Here is an 18,185-nt window from a genome sequence, read left to right on the forward strand (position 1 = left end):
GCCACATAACTGGCCACAAACTTTAGGGGATTTGTAGCCCTTCAGATACAAGATGCATCACCAAGCACCAGCCATCAGCCCACAGGTCCAGAGTGTGCAGGTAGGATTGCTCATTAAGTGAATATTGAGGTGGTTCAGGATCATCTGGTAAGGATGAACCCTGGGCGCCTCCCTAGGGAGGTGTTCCAGGCACGTCCAGCTGGGAGGAGGCCTCTGGGAAGACCCAGGACCAGGTGGAGAGATTAGATCTCCACACTGGCCTGGGAACACCTCAGGATCCCCCAGTTAGAGCTGGTTTATGTGGCCCGGGAAAGGGAAGTTTGGGGTCCCCTGCTAAAGCTGCTGCCCCTGAGACCTGATCCAGGATACGTTGCGCGCAGGCTGTAAACAAACACTGCATGAAGATGTAAACGAGAGCTGATTGGACCCAGATTGCAATTGATGATGATAGAGGATTCAGCACTACAATAATGAAACTGACTTGAATTTTTGACTTGAAAAAGGGGAGATTTGTGACGAGATTTATGAACATTTTTATGATTTAGAGTCAGAGGCAGAGCCAGGAGCCAGTGGTGAGGAAGAAACAGGTGAGCTAGTGTGTGAACAAGCAAGCATCAGTTCCAATAAAACCACTTTCTTTGCCCCACTGATAGTAGTGGCCCGTTATACTTTTGATCATTAGTAATAGTAAGAATTACAGTAGGAATTACAAGGCTTTAGAGAACAGTGCGCTATTGTTTGCTTAACATGTAAAGTTATAATTACATTATTTTAATATAATAGGTCGTGATCTAAAGTGGGCCGGTCTGAGGTATGAAACTCCAGGGCTGAAAATGAGTACCACTCCGGCCCTGCACAGCCTGGTCAGATGCGTACATGAACTTACTTTAACATGTACTCTACTAATACATCTTAAAGGATTAGGACTTTACATGAGATAGATTCAAGGAGGAAAGGTCAAAATCAAAGCAGTAGAGGAGAAGATATCCTGACTTTAAGCCTCTAATATGGGTCCAAAAATGCTGGATTCTACATTTCCCACAATGTAGCAGTAGCATCTTTTTGCTGGGCCCTTTTTGTCTGGTAAACACACATCTTTCAAACTGTATGCCCTCAGTTTGTTTAACCTTTACTTCAGATTAAGTAGGAAGGCTTTTTAGGAATATTCTAGTTAAGTCGAATCCACAGTTTTCAAAGGAAAAATCTAAAATCTGTGGAGTAGCCCTTTAATAACACACATTTAAATGGAGAACTTTTACCTCCAGTGGATTAGTTTTAAACTGTGGTATGGCTGTGTGTCTGAATGCCTGCATCATTCTTTCACATACACAGTAAAATTATAAAAAGAAAGTCAAACATTTACAAAAACGCTTTATTTCTCTGCAACATATTTCCCTTCAGAGATGCGGGCACACAGTTAACCCCAGCTCTTTCCCTATGACTTACCAAAATACTATTCACAAATTACTCTTCAAAGTGCCTTTACATGGGGAAAACTGACTGGGATAACGTTGTTTGTAAGCAGGTGTGCTTCAGATATGAAATGATAGCAAAATTAAAAAATAATACTGGCAGGCACTTCTGTCATTTGAGGTATGCACAAAACAAATGGAACAAACAGCATCGTAGACTGGTCTTTGAAGGCATTTTCTGGCTGTGCGCAGGTAGTTGAGGAGTGGGCCTTTGGCTCGGTGGGGTCTACCGGTGGAGTGTGCTGTCAGGTTTGGGATAGCCAAACAGCTCAAAGTCTGGTTCGTACAGCTTGTACAGTTCTCTCCTGATTGTTACGGGAATCTGTGCAAACCAGTCCCTTTCCCAGCTGGCTGCGGTTCGGTTTCGAGCCCCCGAAGGGAAGCGCAGCAGATGATCCACCTCCATAAGCTTCAGCAGGTGCTCCGCGTCCGTTTCCAGGGTTTCCAGTCGTCCAATGAAGTCGTACTTCACCTGACATGGATGACACAGGCGGTACACCTGGAAAATACACAGAAATCAGGCTACAGGTTAAAAACTGTATCAGTTTGTGCATCTGTTTGTGACTTTGTTTGTAATTTCTGTTTTTGACCCATTGCTGTTTCTACTGTGTGTGTAAAAACTTTTATTATCGTACATGAAAAACAGGTCACACAACTTTAGTCCTGTTCTGTGACACAAATGATGCACTGCCCTCTGCAATGATCATATAAACAGCAGAGGTGGAAACTTAAGAGCACAAGAGAGAATAAAACATGACTATGTTAAAATAAAATAAATAAATAAAGAGCTGAGCTGAGACAATTGTGCGGCCCACATACCAACATGCAGACTCAAACGCAGTTGCTGCAGAGAAAAAAACTACAACAGCTGATAAAACAAATAAAGAAATAGATCGGTAGAGATATAATTTTATTGTAATTTGTGAAATATTTGGAATTGGCATGCTCCAAAGATGCAGTCATCAGGGTTCCCACTCATTTCCACCAAAGACGGTATAAAAAAATGGACGTAGCCTCTCCGTCGGGTCCGCTCTCTCAATTTGACCCAATCGCACTCGCCTACGGGAGTTCGCCATCATGTCAGACGTTGATTCCCCCTCATTTCCTCCTAACAAAAAAAGGCATTGATGTGAAGTTGGGGGGGAAGGAGATACGTCCATCTGGCTGACGTTTACCTCTGAGGAGAAGTGAGGGCCAGCAGCAGCTGTCACTCAAGAGCTGCTGTTTTCCCCTAATCTGCTCTATGACAGCAGCCTACACAGCAGGTTTCCACAACATAACAGCCTATTCACTCATCATTCATATCATTAACAACAATGTCCCGTTAACATGACCCTGAGCGTGACTTTGTGACCCTTTCAGATGACAATGTGATCTGTTTTGAGGAGCTCGGATCGTTAGTTCATTCGGCTAAAGGAAAAGATGAGAATGTTGAAATCATTTTTACAGGACAACACAAGATTTTCCAGGTAATTTTACATTTTCTCTCATTTTCCATGTGTTTTCCAGGACACATGGGAACCCTGCAGTTGCGATTATATCATTTCTCATTTGCAAAAAATGAGCATTAACTTCTGCCAAAACAGTGCAACGTCAACATTAGCACACCATATAAACAACATAGAATCACTGTAGTAAATTGTATAAAACCAGAACACGCACAGGTGACAGGGATGATCTTGGGTAATGGCAAGAAGTCCATGCCTTTTAAAAACAGACGTGGAAGTGTCATATGGGAGATTACTCATATGGTGATCTCATAAAATCCAGTCATCTCATAAATAATAACAAACTGTATCACGTGTTGCCTTACAGGGCTGTGTGAGACAATTACCTGCCGCCAGTGTTCGTTGAAGATGCTCTCGCTCTCGGTCTCTGGATCCAGCAGGTATTTGACAAACTGCTGAAAAGTCGGTTTGATTCCAGCTGCAAACGCCTCAGCCGCCGTCTCTGGCAAACTGCTCGACACGTTACCATAACGACGCAGCATGACAGAGCCAAACTGCTTGTAGAAGTCCTCGTTGGGCCTTAGTAAACACACACAAATGCACACACTTTGTGAAGCCTCAGCTCAAACACTTACACGCTCACACACCCGCTCTCTGTCTAACCATCACACACCTTCCAAACTTGTTCCTGAAAGCGGAGATAAGGCGAACAAAGGGGTCTCGTACAAACAGGAACTTGGTGTAGTGCTGCAACTTGAGTGCCATCAGGTGGCGGGACAGAGAACCATAATGGCGCCAAAACCTGTTAAATGACACAAACAGCACAAGAGCAGATCTTTAGTGTCGTCCTTCTTAAAGTCATGCTTTTGATTTATAGCTGCAGTCTCACACAATGCCGAAAACATTTGGTACAGGTATGTTGAAAGACGACTTGAAAACAAATCCAGATCAGTCCTTAAGGTGGAAAAGATGTGTCTGGTACATCAGTGCAGATAGAAAAACACATGTTCGGATAATCATATCCAAACACAGAGAGACTCCTGAGAGAGAGAGAGAGAGAGAGAGAGAGAGAGAGAGAGAGAGAGAGAGAAAGGTCTGTCTGTGCCGCAGAGCCAACTCCCCGCCTGTCGTTTCCACTCTCCTCTTCCAAGTGTCAACGCAATAAATGAGTCCCTGAGCTCACGGAGAGTTTCTCAAACACAGTTTCACTATGAAAACTGAATATCTGTAAGTGTTCACTGTCTAAAAAGGGAACACCGTGTGTCTTTTCATTCATTAACAGCATATTCAGAAGGTGTGGAAAGAACAGCTAAAGAGAGCAACCCTACAAACACAGTTTCCTTAAGTTTTTCCAGTTCTGGTTTTTGACACTTGGATATTTCGGTTGATTTTCCGTTGTTGTCATTGTGGCTTAGAGGTGTGTGGTTCGTTTGGCACTCCAGTTTTGTTCAGGCGCACATTTCAGTCTCCTTGTTTTCAGTGTTAACGTGTTGGAGACATTTTTTACTGACTTGTTAAAGAAATTATAGAGGTGGCTCGGTTTTGTCTGCGTAGAAATTTGGTTTCTGTGGATGTTTTCTTCTTTTATGCAGTAATAGGGTGACTGTGGCTCAGTGACAGAGTGGGTTGTCCTCCATTCGGGAGATTGGCGGTTCGATCCCCACCTTCCCCGGTCCACATGTCGAAGTGTCCTTGGGCAAGACACTGAGCCCTGAATTACTCCCCGTGCTGCGCATGGGTGTGTAAATGTGATGTGAATGGTTAGATTAGATGGTCTGTAGATGTCCACTGCCATCAATGTGAATGTCTGTGTGAATGTGACAAACACTGTGAAAGTGCCTTTAGTAGTCAGAAGACTAGAAAGGCGCTATATAAGTATTTAGTCTTAGTCCATTTACCAATAGTATACATAATCCTTTCATGGCATAGGCAGATATTTTCGCTCTAACATACTAAATACAACATGAAGTGCTCTTCTTCATTAGACAACCACATACAGTATAATAGATTTATGGTACATAAGAGAGATTTGTCACTTGTTTGATTACCATAGGCCATCACCTGCGTTTTTAAGTAGTAGCACCCAGATAAACAGAAACATTTGTGATATGTTTCCTATTTTGTCTTCATTAGTTGATGCTTGCCTGGAGGAAGCATTTAAGGTGATATCACTATAACGTAAAAGCGATGAGTACAACTAATAAGAAACTCAATTTCAAAGAAGGAAAAACTGGTACCAAGGTCAGTCTGCAATTACACGGCTGAGTCTGAAGAAAATATCAATAAAAGTAAGTGAATATGTTTGTGAAGTGTGAAGCAAAGGTGGTTTACTGAAAGGGCCTACCCATAAAGTCAGGGGACCTGAAAATGTTGCTGAAAAACCCCCCAAAAAATGACCACAAAGAGACAAAAATGACTATAGGGACGCAAAATGAACACGAAGAGATGCTAAATGAATGAAAATACACAAAACACAAGACACAAATTGACCACAGACACGGAAAATGACTAAAAATAGATGCAAAACCACCACAAAAAGATGCAAAATGTCTAGGAATAGATGCAAAATAGATGTAAAATGACGATAGAGAGAAACAAAACTATAAATAGATGCAAAACAATCACAGAAACATTCAAAACAATTAAAAACAGAAGTAAAATGCCTATAAATAGATGCAAAATCACCACAAAACAATGCAAGCTGTCTAGAAATAGATGCAAAACAATCACAAAAACATTCAAAAGCCACCTAAAATAACTTGTGTTTTTTTAGGTGGCTAGTCAAACTCTTACTTCGGTGCATATCTTAGTGTGCGTGTGTTTCGTACTTGGCAAAAGTGAGGTGGAGAGAGGAGTTGTGTACGAGGTCGGGAGGTACGGCCTCTGGGTCAGTGTAAGGTTTTCCTGAGGAGGGCGAGATCAGCGACTGAGACAGGACCACCATCACTCTCTTCCAGTTGGTGCACGCCACCTGAACGACGGAGGGAAGGAGAAAGGAAAGACAAGGTGTTCAGAAAGACAAGAGGGACTACGAATACACGTGTGTGTGTCACTCACCACCCACATGCTCACACAGATACAGACACACGGCAGCTGTACCTTGGGAACGTAGCAGTAGATAATCTGGTGAGTGTCGTCCACTATCAGGTGATCCAGTTCCCTGTTTGGGATCTGCTCAAACGCCCGAGTCCTTCCGGGAAATTCGATGGCGTCCTTTCCTGAACACACATCCATGACCCGCTGCTTCCTCGCCTCCTGTTCCCTATTGTCCGCAGCAGCACGACTCCTCTCCTTCTCCTCTTCCTCCCTTGTTTCCTCCCCTCTCTGCTCTTGTTTTTCCTTCCCCACCTCCTCTTCCTCCTCCTCCGTGCGTACCTCAACTACTCCTCCCATCTTCTCAGTCACCCGTGTTGTTGTGGGAGCAGTAGTGGGGGCGGTGGAGGGAGAACGGGTCTGGGCTCTGGTGGTGTATGTAGAGAGCGAGGGCCCAGAAGTCGTCCGCGGGTGGAGTGACTCTTGTTTGGGCTCCTGCAGCGGGTAGAGGTTGAAGCCCCCGACGTCATCCCAGTAGACGATGATCAGCAGGATCATAAACAAAGAGCCCAGGATGAACGCCACTCGTAGACCTCGCCATATTCCCATGGTTATATACTCACTCCAGAGCCGTTATCGGTGAACACAAGAGGAAGAGGTTATCTCAGCTCCATGGTGGCCATCTATTGCGGAAGGACACACTTCCTGCTCGCCTGCTGCAACTGAAAGAAACAGGAAGTGTAGCTGAGACCCCTCTTCTTCCTTTACAGACTAAACGAAGCAAAAATTATGACGCAACTTCAAACTGATGATAAAATACAAGAAGTGGAAGTTGTAGACAAAAGCAGTGAGATACCAGATTTATTCTAACACACGAGATCAACCTCACAAAACACGTACAGGTCAAATATAACCGAGTACAGTAACTTGAGTAATGCTTTTGTATAAGACGCTACTTTGTACTTCTGCTACATTTCAGAGAGAATATTCCTAGATTAAGATTTGGCATAAAATAATCTACATTACCCTTCTTTTAGGATATTGCTGATCCCAGTCACCCCCTGGCCAATGAATTTAAAAACTCCCCTCAGGCTGGCGCTATAGAGCTGCCAAAACATTCATACAGAAGGCAATTAAAGTATTAAATTCATTAACACATTACAGGACATTTTAAAGCTATGTACGTCACCTTTTTACGCTTTCTTACTTTGTGTATTGACAGCATGTTATCTATTAAATGTCTGTTATTGTCTGATTTTATGTGTTTTTTTATGTGGTGGAGCCAAAGACAAATTCCCATATTGTAGACAATAAAGTAAAGATTAAGATAAATGATAAATTGTTAAAGATTAAAGTCCCTTAATTAGTCCCACAACGGGGAAACTTTATTTTTTTCACTCTGTTATTGTTATTCATGTTACACACACACACACAGGCCCGAAATACACACACATGCACAAACAGGACCTATACATGCAATTATGGAGAGATGTTAGAGCGAGGGGGCTGCCAGTGACCGGCGCCCCGAGCAGTTGGGGGTTCGGTGCCTTGCTCAACAGCACCTCGGCAGTGCCCAGGAGGTGAACTGGCACCTCTCCAGCCACCAGTCCATGCTCCATTCATGGTCCATACAGGGACTCAAACCAGCGACCCTCCAGTTCCCAGCCAAGTCACAGATGGACTGAGCTACTTCCGCCCATTTTTAATAATAAATTAAAAAAATAATTCTATTTTGACCAAATTCAACATCAAAATGTTTTTTTAATTAAGTCTATTTAACTTCTGAGAGAAGAAATAACACAGTGTTACTCTTACAGATTAAAAGTTAAATTCATGATAAGTCAAAACACACTCACAGTGGCTGATGTTTAACTGTAGATGACGTCCCTGAGTCTGTTTACAAACAAAGTGAAGGTTTTCATTTAATTTTAGCATTTACTAATAAAATCCTGTTAATTCCAGTTGTGGCCATTGTTCAGTTAAAGTTACATTAGACTCATTAAAACACCTCAGAAACAATAACTTGTTCATATAACACTTAACGGCCGTTTTGTTTCCTAATTAGAACTTTTCATTTTTGATGCTTTTACTTTAAACACAAGTCAAATCATGAACACAGGACTTTTACTTAATGGAGTCTTTTTAGTGCTAAGTTTTTAAAACTTCCTCTAACGCTGATGTTTCCAATATTTGCTCAAAATCAAGTATTCTGATAGAAGCAGGTTCATTTATTTAGAACAATAATGATTCTAGAAAGTGATTAATAGGTATTAAAAAAGTGTTTTTCCTGCTATTAGGTAGCACTTTCTAATAAGGCACCCTTAAAAAAAGATGTATAATTAGTCACTATGAACTTTATTAATGGTTATTGAATTATTTACCAGTGCTTTATTAATCAGTTAGAGACCATTAATAAGAACAAGTTCTGGGTTAACAAAAAAAATCCCTTTGGCTGGAATTTACGCTTTCTATTTGGTAATAATGCAGAAATGCATGAATTATAAATGTGATTTAATGAGCAAATACTCATGTATAAATGCATATTTTACTTATGTCTTATATCTTTTCATTTATGTCGCATTTTATATGTAATGTTTGTGCCTCATGTGAGCTATTTTGTCTTTTATTTATGACTTATTTATTCTCCTGTGCAGCACTTTTGTCAACATTGGTTGTTTTAAAGTGCATAAGAAATAAAGTTGGATATAAAAATGTACAAGTATAAATCCTTTTTAAACAACCAACAGTTATTTTAATTCAGGATTATATTCTATAACAATAAATAAACTATAAAATAAACTATAAAAATAGCCTCCATGTTTTTTGTGATGTAGTGTAAGAGTCCATGAGCTGCCTGGTTACCACGGCAACAGCGTGCAGTGGCAGTAATTGTCTTAAATCTGATGATTTACGTTAAACCAATAAAAATAAGCTAGAAAATGGAATAAAATACCGACATTAAATCACGTTTCCTCAGGTGAATTTGACAAAACAACCATTCAGGCATCGCCTCATCTTGTGATTTAATAACGGGCGGTGCAGAACGCCGACGGGAGTATGCAGCAGCCCATAGTGACATGTTTACACACCAGCGACAAACAAACATGACAAACAATATAAGCTGGCTGCTATTTAATGTCTTAAGGCACAGCGGCTACCGTTTATGTGACAGGTGCTCTGTAAACACAAAATGAATTAGTGAGGGGTCGGTGTTTACACACGCTGACACAGTGGTAAAGTGTGTTACTGTTACTGCCTCACATTAACATTAACACACTTCATCCGCAGGCTTTGAGTTCAGCGTACTGTAGAAAAACCCATGTAGGGCTGGGCAATTATTCAATATTTAATGCCATATAGGCTTTTCTGCAGTATTTCATCATGATGACATGATCTTATTAAGTTATTGTTCCATAATTCTTCTCATTCATTCATAAAAAAGCTTTTGTTTTACACATTTAAAGCACAATGGACAACTAATCGAGGGGAGGGTATCTTAAAAACCTCTACCACTGATTACAAGCATTGTTACTTTATACAATTACAACAATTAAGACTATCTAAATAGAATAGAATAGTATAGAATAATATGTTGTTAAATAGGGGTTAAGGGACCTTTAAGAGACTGAGTATTATGGGATGTTACGTGACGCGAGAGGCACGTGAAAACGGTAAACAAGGAAGTCATGTATGTAGACATTAGGCTGAAGTTAAAAGGCAGTTGATGTTCTGAAGCAAAACGTCTGTGCGTGTCAGTCATCATCAACATTTGGCGATGGCCTCTTTGCCCGCTGGGGTGTGCCTCGGGCCATAACGACAGATAATGGCCCACAGATGACATCTGTGGACCTCTCTGACTTTCTTGCCAGCAGGGGTGTCAGGCACATCCGAATCGCTTTTTACCACCCACAGGCCAATGGGGGAGTAGAGCGTTTTAATGCAACATATTGTCATGTACATGTACAACAAAACTGAATGCAGTCATTTGCAGGTGCAAAGCAGGTGAAATAAATAATTACATATGAAATGAGCTCCTAAAAGTCAATATAAAAATATATTAAAGAGGTATGCTGCCTTCACGTACTGTGGAAAAGTTCCACTTGTGAACTGGAAAAATTACCAGCGCATTGTGTTCAAGTGCTTTCGTTGTCATAGTAAAATGAAACATGGCGGACCCACAGATCCTGACCTGTTACTTGGGGAAAACCATTTAAACCGGCTTATTCATCAGCTACAGCGAGAAGAGGATTCACCAAAACACAAACATTAAACAATAAACTGTATTTTCAATAGATAATGAAGCGTAGGACAAAAGAGAAAGCTAATATCTCTGTTTTAGCTGCATAAGCTCGGTCTACACTAATCTGAAGCACACAATCTTCCCAACAGGCTCAACATCAGTGTTGTTATAATAAAGTCGACTCTTGCTTTGTGCTCCGCCATGTTGAAAAGGTCAAAGGTTATCTTATCTCTGCCACTCATCTATCAATATCCTGGAGCTCCCCAGTGGAAATGACCACACCAGGGGGTATTCATGTGCAATTTTCATGTCGGTTTTTGGTATTTAACATATTTTCCATAGGATGTGAAAGCTCCAGTAGTTTTCCTTTAAAAAAAACAAAGTAAAAACATAAAACACAAGACATTCACTGCAGGAATATACGTGTAAATAGTCCACGTTGGCGTTAAAATACCTATTTTTTACACTAACTATATTTAATATTATACAGTACTTCCACTTGGACTGGAGTGGTATTACTGATTAGTATCTCAAAAGAATGTGGGCAAATAAATAAGTTATTGACTCAACTGGTGATGGACTTAAGCCATAATCTTGTCCAGACACATTCTTAGAGTATGTGCTATAAATGTTTCTGACCGGTGCTCTGCCCAGGGGCCGTGGGAACCTCAGGCTCCGCCCGGGGCGCTCAGCTGTCACAGAGATGTGAACAAACGTGTCTGTGGGGGTGGAAGCGCCTCAGTCCAGAGCCTGCTGGAGGGTTTACACCCCTTATTGTCTGACCCATAAAAACAGCTGCTGTGGAAAATAGTGGAAAAAATGAGAGTCCTGGTGAAAGACAGAAAAACCTCCAGACAGGAGAAGAGTCGAGCGGAAGCGTCCCGGGGCTCTTATCCTCACAAGATTATGGTTTTTCTCTGCTGTTTTCTTTCCACTTGGTTTTAAATCTAAACTCCACGTTGCCTGGAGGGGCCTATTTTGAGCATTCAACATCCACACACTCGCGTGCGTCTTGGCACGCGCTGAGCCTATACACACACACACTTGCGTGCGCACAAACGCGCAAAAGGAAAACATTAAATAATAATATGTGAACTTTAAACGTGGGACTTTTTAAGACTCCTTGGTTATTTCTTCCCGGCTGTGAATGAAGGGAGCCTCACACTGTTCATGCTTCAGTTCATATTTGTCTTTTTGCACAGAGGACACCATCACCTCCTCCCAACCCCCGGGCGGAAAACAACCTTAATTTATACAGTACACAGGTTACAATGCCGCCTTTCACCGGCCTCACCGGACACTGTCTCTCTCTCATGCAGGCGGACACTTCCCTTTGACTTCTCTGTGACTCCGCTTTGCAGCAGCCGACGACCGAAACACTGTAACCCGTTTTCCCGTGCCTTTTCTCCCGCATGCACCCCCTCATCGCGCTCCCCTTTGAGGTGCCAGAAAAGCCCGGGTGTGTTCCCTTTATGCCCTTCACAGCAGGAGCATCACGGTAACAATTAAACCCGTGTGAACATGAATCTGTCTGTGCGGGAAAAAACACCGGGAAATGACCTGGATGTTGTGTTTTCATCTTACCCGGTGAAGGGGCTCCATGGTGGCGGTGGGTCAGCCCTTCGTCGCCTGCTCGCCGTCTGTCTGGTCCGTCAGCCCGGGGATGAGACCGGGTGGGCACGACGGGACTGTGTGGAGGTCTGTCCACAGAGCGAAGCAAAGTCTCGCGATATTTTTTTTTGAAGGAATTATCCATGCAGCGGTCTCCTCTTTCACACACACTCCCGTTTGACACACTACACAACACACATGCTGCACGGAATTAGGGTTTGAACCCACACCGGCTCCTAAAGTAAGGTCCTGGGACACACAGGCGGCCTCAGAGGATGGAAAGTTATCCATATCACAAATAAAAATACTCATGGTAGGTCAAAGTTAGAGTAGGTAGATGACTAATTAGGCTACTTGCAATGGTAAAGGAAGTACTCAGACCATTTGCTTCAGTAGAAGTAATAATAACACACTGTAGAAATACTGAAATACTGATTAAAAGTCCTGCATTCAAAATGTGAATTAGTAAAAGTGCAAAAGTATCAGCATCAAAATGTACTTAGAGTTCAAAAAGTAAAAATACTCATTATGCAGAAAGGTCCATTTCAATATGATTTAATTTTATTTACTGTTCCAATTCACAGCAAAAGTTATCTAAGGACACTTTACATATGGAGTAGGTTAAAAGCCACACACTGTGACTTATTTATGATTTAAATAGACCCAACAATTCCCCCTTGAGCACACAGTGGCAACGACAATCTTCCCTTTAACAACAGGAACAACAGACCCAGCGCTGTGGAGGGAAAGGAGAAAGAGAAAAGACAGACAGATGGACAGAGCGAGAGAGAGAGACACTTCCAGAGATGCAAGCAACCACAAAAGTAACATCTAAAGTAATGTGAGTATAACTTATACGTTATGAACATACAAACAGCACATAAAACATAGAAAATATACTGTTTATATTCTACTGTACAACAGCTACCATGTAGGAAAATGTCAGGGAGTTAGATGATTAGTTGATTGAACTTATTTGTCGTTTTTGTGATGTTACAATGTCATTTTAAGGTGTTTCTACTATTTTGCTCCTCAGCTCCTCCATAGGATGAAGCGTACAAACTAATAATAACCCTTTTCAATATACACAACACCATAAAGTGCAGCACGACTAAAGCTGAGTCAACTGAAGTGGTATGAGGGAGTAAGGAGATGTGTATTGCATTAAACTGTACAGGTGTTTCTGTATTCCTCTGTATATATGCACGCTCTCCTCTTTCCTGAACTTACTCTGTCAGCTGTGGAAGCCTAAATGAATGAAGAGCTGTCCCTTAATGAGTATTTATAACATCTGCGAGCTGATGGGGAAATGACAGGTTTGCCTGCTGTCTCCACATCAAAAGGACCCGGCGGCTCAGCTGCAGCGCACAGAGTCGAGACCACACACATCCTGTTACTAAAATAAAAGAGAGAAAGACATCTCAGTGAAGGCGTTTCGCACCAGAAAGGAGAAAATCTGACCCAACAAGTGCATCACATTTACAGTTTGACTGACGGAGGACCAGGTGGATCGATATTTGGATGAGTCACTGCCAGCTCCTCTTTATTAAGCTGTTTATGTTTATGTTTATGTTTATGTTTAACGATGACATACTGGCTCAGTGGAGAGTGGGTTGTCCTCCATTCGGGAGATTGGCAGTTCGATCCCCACCTCCCCCAGTCTACATGTCGAAGTGTCCTGGGGCAAGACACTGAACCCCAAATTGCTCCCCGTGCTGCGCATGGGTGTGTAAATGTGGTGTGAATGGTTAGATTAGATGGTCTGTAGATGTTCACTGCCATCAGTGTGAATGTCTGTGTGAATGGGTGAATGTGACAAACACTGAAAGCACCTTGAGTAGTCAGAAGACTGGAAAGGCAAGTACAAGTCCATACTGCACGGGTAAACTGGGATTACTATTGGTTACTGGTTACTGGTTAATTATTACTGACAATTTTAACATACATGTACTTTACTTGAGTGTTTCCATTCTTCTACTACACTTATGAGCTGGAGCCCTGAACTTCTGTTTGTTTGCTTTGTTTGCTGTTGTTGTTGTTGTTGTTGTTGTTAGTGACGGTTTTCTTCTCTATCTCTTGTTTCTCTCTTTGTCGTTGTTTTGCTGTGATTTGTTTTAACCCACAAGTCAAATATCAGATGACGACTGATTCAAACTGAATTTTTACTTTGTTTATGATTAATCATTTTAAATATATACATAAAGTGGTGTGGTGGTCAGCACTGTCGCCTCACAGTGAGAGGGTTCCTGGTTTGAATCCCGGCTGGGGCCCTTCTGTGTGGCGTTTGCATGTTCTCCTTATGTCTGCGTGGGTTTTCTCCGGGTTCTCCGGTTTCCTCCCAAAGACATGCACGTGTTTGGTTAATTGATGACTCTAAGTTGCCCGTAGGTGTGAATGATTGCCCGTCTCTATGTCCCTGACAAGCGGTTGAAGATGAATGAATATCAATAAGAGGGGGGAGGACCAGAAAGGTTTTTAACTTCTTCTAATACCTGTTGAACATGAACTATATTATTTGAGTCATGGATCTATCACTGAGGATTCAGAGGATCCCATTTGCTTGTCTTCTTCTTAGCTGCTTTCCTTTTCACTGCTCATTCTCTTTATTTAGTTTGTATTAGTTTGTTTTTAACATGTTCAATACAGATTAAAAAAAACATTTCAGAGGGAAATGTTACACTTTTACTCCACAACACTTGCACATACTGTCTGATGCAGTACAATAAGTACTACTCTAAAACTGTCAGGCTACAACACGAGAATATTTGTAACATGTATTTGTTAAAAAAAAGAATATTCTGCGTTAATGTATTGCTCTGAAATGATTCTGCAAGATGAGTGCTTTTACTCAAGTAACATTTTAAATTCAGGACTTTTACTTGTAATGATGTGTTTTTAGACTTCACTAAGTAAAAGGACCTCAGTGTACTTCTTCCACCACTGGTGACATCCCACACAGATTTATAACTTCTCTTTAATCCAAATAAAAAGCCCGTTCTAGATTTGAGGTGGAGTCGAAATGTTGCAGCATCTAAAATTCTCTTTGTAACATTTAATAACAAGACGGGATATTTATTGCAGATGGACGTAGTTCAGTTCTTCCTAGAGAAAAATAACATCTCAGATATATATTTAGCATTCATTACCATTTCAGACAACCAAGTAGGAGGGTGGCTGGAGTCTCCCTTAGAGAGAGGGTGAGAAGTTCAGCATCCGTGAGGAACTCGGAGTAGAGCCGCTGCTCCTTTGCGTTAAAAGGAGCCAGTTGAGGTGGTTCGGGCATCTGGTAAGGATGCCCCCTGGGCGCCTCCCTAGGGAGGTGTTCCAGGCACGTCCAGCTGGGAGGAGGCCTTGGGAAGACCCAGGACTAGGTGGAGAGATTATATCTCCACACTGGCATGGGAACGCCTCAGGATCCCCCAGTTAGAGCTGGTTAATGTGGCCCGGGAAAGGGAAGTTTGGGGTCCCCTGCTAAAGCTGCTGCCCCCACGACCCGACCCCGGATAAGTGGATGAAGATGAGATGCAGTACATTTTTGACATCAGGAATAAACATTAAGGATATCTGCAATTCAATTGTTACTATTATTGTTACTACTATTGATATCCAAAATGTAACGTTCATTCTGGATATCAAAAATGTACTATATCTAGAAAGCACAGATCAAATGAATGGTAAAAGTGACGTCATATGTCCCAGGATGACTGTCACTGCAGATATCTGAAATGTTCCCTTTGAAGGAAGAATTGAAATGCGAATAGATGCAATAAACATAGCCACTTTTGAAGGATTTAAAGGTATTTATTATAAATTTGATATATTTTGAATTGAGTGTAATAGGGGAAATAAAGTTGACATCTTAAAATGCAGTTTATAATAGTCAGAATTATGTTTTTGGATATCTCAAATGAATGTGGTTTTGATTAAATGTTATAATGTCTCACCAAAGTCACGGTCCAGATGGTAACTATGAAGGAACGTTAGGGGACAAAACCTTTACACCTGTTAGGTAACGTCTTCTATGAATGATGTTAGGTGACGAACATCACGGAGGAACTCTGTACATACATCAGTCCATCAGGTTAATGAGGTAAAAGATCCCTGCAGCGTATAGAGTCAATACCTGGAGTGGAACGATGCATTTTCCATGAGGGAGTAACTAATGAACCTAAAAGCTGCTGCCACATCCTGAACTAACTGTCCTGTGTGCTGCAGATTTGCTTTGTCACGACAACAGTGATGCAATATAGTGGATATAGAACGCACATCTGTACTGTAGCTCAGTCCAGCGTGGACTGGTGGCTGGAGAGGTGCCAGTTCATCTCCTGGGCACTGCTGGGGTGCAAGGCGCCTAACCCCCGACTGCTCTAACATCTCTCTATTAATTGCATGTATATAGGTCCTGTCTGTGCATGTGTGTGTATTTCAGGCCTGTGTGTGTGTGTAACACGTATAACAATAATAGAGTGAAAAAATTGAATTTCCCCGTTGTGGGACGAATAAAGGAATTCTGCTTCTTCTTCTACATTACGTCAAACTAACCTGCTAGAAAACGTCCTAACAGACGTCTTCAGAACATTTCATTTCAGAAATGATACTGTATTTTACTTTCCACAGGCAGATTGAATGACTTGTGAGTCACAGTTGTGATGCTTTGATGAGGAAGACTTTCACCTCAATGACAGGTCAGCGATCCAGGAGAATAAAGAGAACCCTGTGATCTGAGCCGCCACGAAATACACCACAGTTATGAAGCAGTGAGAAGCTTTGACGCGCAAATATTTTCATCGGTGGTAAAAGAGAGGAGTATTAAAATCATCTGAGCAGAAAGTACATTTACAAGCATGAAAAGATCTCAGTTAAACGTTTCCAGCCTCAGATACAGAGACTTCTAGTGGCAGCTGAGCTCTTAAAGATTTACACTTATCTTAAATTATCAACTGCAGACAGAATTCCTACACCTCTTCCAAAGTCAAATTCAAGCTCTTTTCAAGCATTTCAAGGTGCATCTTCATGCTTTTCCAGTACCCCACACCTGTGGGGGATTACATATTCATATAAAGTCATTTTCATTACATTAAGTCAGATGTTTTTGTGTTGTAAACCAACAATATTTTGTGTTGTGACAGCATGTGACAGTAGACGTGGCATCCTATAGAGCCTGTATAGAGTCAAAGCATTTCTCAAACCTTGAAAACTCCACAGTAAAGATTAGGTTTTTCCAGCACCAGTAAAAACCCTGTGCTGATGAGCGAAAGACAGAACAAAAGCTTCAGTTTCTAAACATGCTGACTGATAATAATGAACTAGTCTGCAGTGAGCAGCGTGAACATGCTCCTTCAACAGAAAATGTGCAAACATCGAGCTTGACTTCTACCCACCAAACTTGTTTTCTCTACATTACTGGTTCTCAAACCGTGGTACTGGAGCTCTCTCTGGTGGTACGAGAAGGAATCTCCAAAATACAAAAAAAACCCCAAAAACAAACAAATTAATATAATACTTAGAAAATAGTCAAAGTTTTAAGATCCATGAAATGTCATTTAAAATAAGTTCAGTATTTCCTGTCTTATTTTTGTTTAAAAATCAGCCTGCTGCGTAGTCAAGTGCATGAGTTACGAGTTAAACTGTGATGGAGAGAGTAAGCCGAGAGAAAATGAGTGGTTTGAAAAACAAAATACTGTATTTTAACATTGGTCTTAGTGCTGGTACTTGAGACAGCCTGTTGCTCTGAGTTGGTGAGTTTGAGAACCACTGCTCTAGATGTTAAAGCTAATTTTCATCAAGCGGTTAGATGGACTTTTTTTTGCTATATAAATAGAGAAAGCCTTGATTGATGCCTTTGTTTAAGAGGGTCGCTGGAGCCAATCCCAGCTGATGTTGGGCGTGAGGCGGGGTACACCCTGGACAGGACATCAGTCTATCACAGGACACAGAGACAAACAGGGACACACAACCATCCACACCTACGGGCAATTTTAGAGTCATCAATTAACCTAACACCTGCACGTCTTTGGACTGTGGGAGGAAACCCGAGAACCCGGAGAATTTTGCCGCTTATGTATGAAACAAATGTAATCATTTATCCAAGACATGTTTATCTAATCAGTCAATGCAGCAGTTATTGAATGTTTACCATCTCCACAGGGCTGTGTCAGCGATCGAATTCTGGTATCAGGAAAAAAAATGATGTGTTTGTTTATTGTGTTTTTCTTCAAATCAATCACAACCGTCTTGGCTGGTGCTAAGCCCTGGATGAGGCATCGGTGTAATAAATAGATAGCAGAAGGGGAGCACTGGTCATGGGTGTGTTCAGATCTGTAGGGCTGCAACTAACAAATATTTTTGCTGCAAATTAGTCTCTAATTTATCTAACATGAA

At 41.5% G+C, this 18,185-nt stretch overlaps 1 protein-coding gene across 1 annotated transcript; it reads right to left on the bottom strand.

Annotated features, from left to right (window-relative positions):
- Positions 1-1,354: 1,354 nt before the first annotated feature.
- On the bottom strand, positions 1,355-11,818 carry LOC310956914 (carbohydrate sulfotransferase 12-like). The gene is made up of 6 exons (XM_083927292.1): positions 11,778-11,818; positions 6,020-6,675; positions 5,749-5,891; positions 3,594-3,722; positions 3,307-3,499; positions 1,355-1,971 (listed from the first exon to the last, which is right to left on the bottom strand). Exons 2-6 carry the CDS (start codon positions 6,560-6,562, stop codon positions 1,699-1,701), a joined length of 1,281 nt encoding a protein of 426 aa, XP_083783418.1. The 5' UTR covers positions 6,563-6,675; positions 11,778-11,818; the 3' UTR covers positions 1,355-1,698.
- Positions 11,819-18,185: the final 6,367 nt, after the last annotated feature.

Source organism: Echiichthys vipera, assembly GCF_963691815.1.
Source record: "Echiichthys vipera genome assembly, chromosome: 2".
Lineage (NCBI taxonomy): Eukaryota > Metazoa > Chordata > Actinopteri > Perciformes > Trachinidae > Echiichthys > Echiichthys vipera.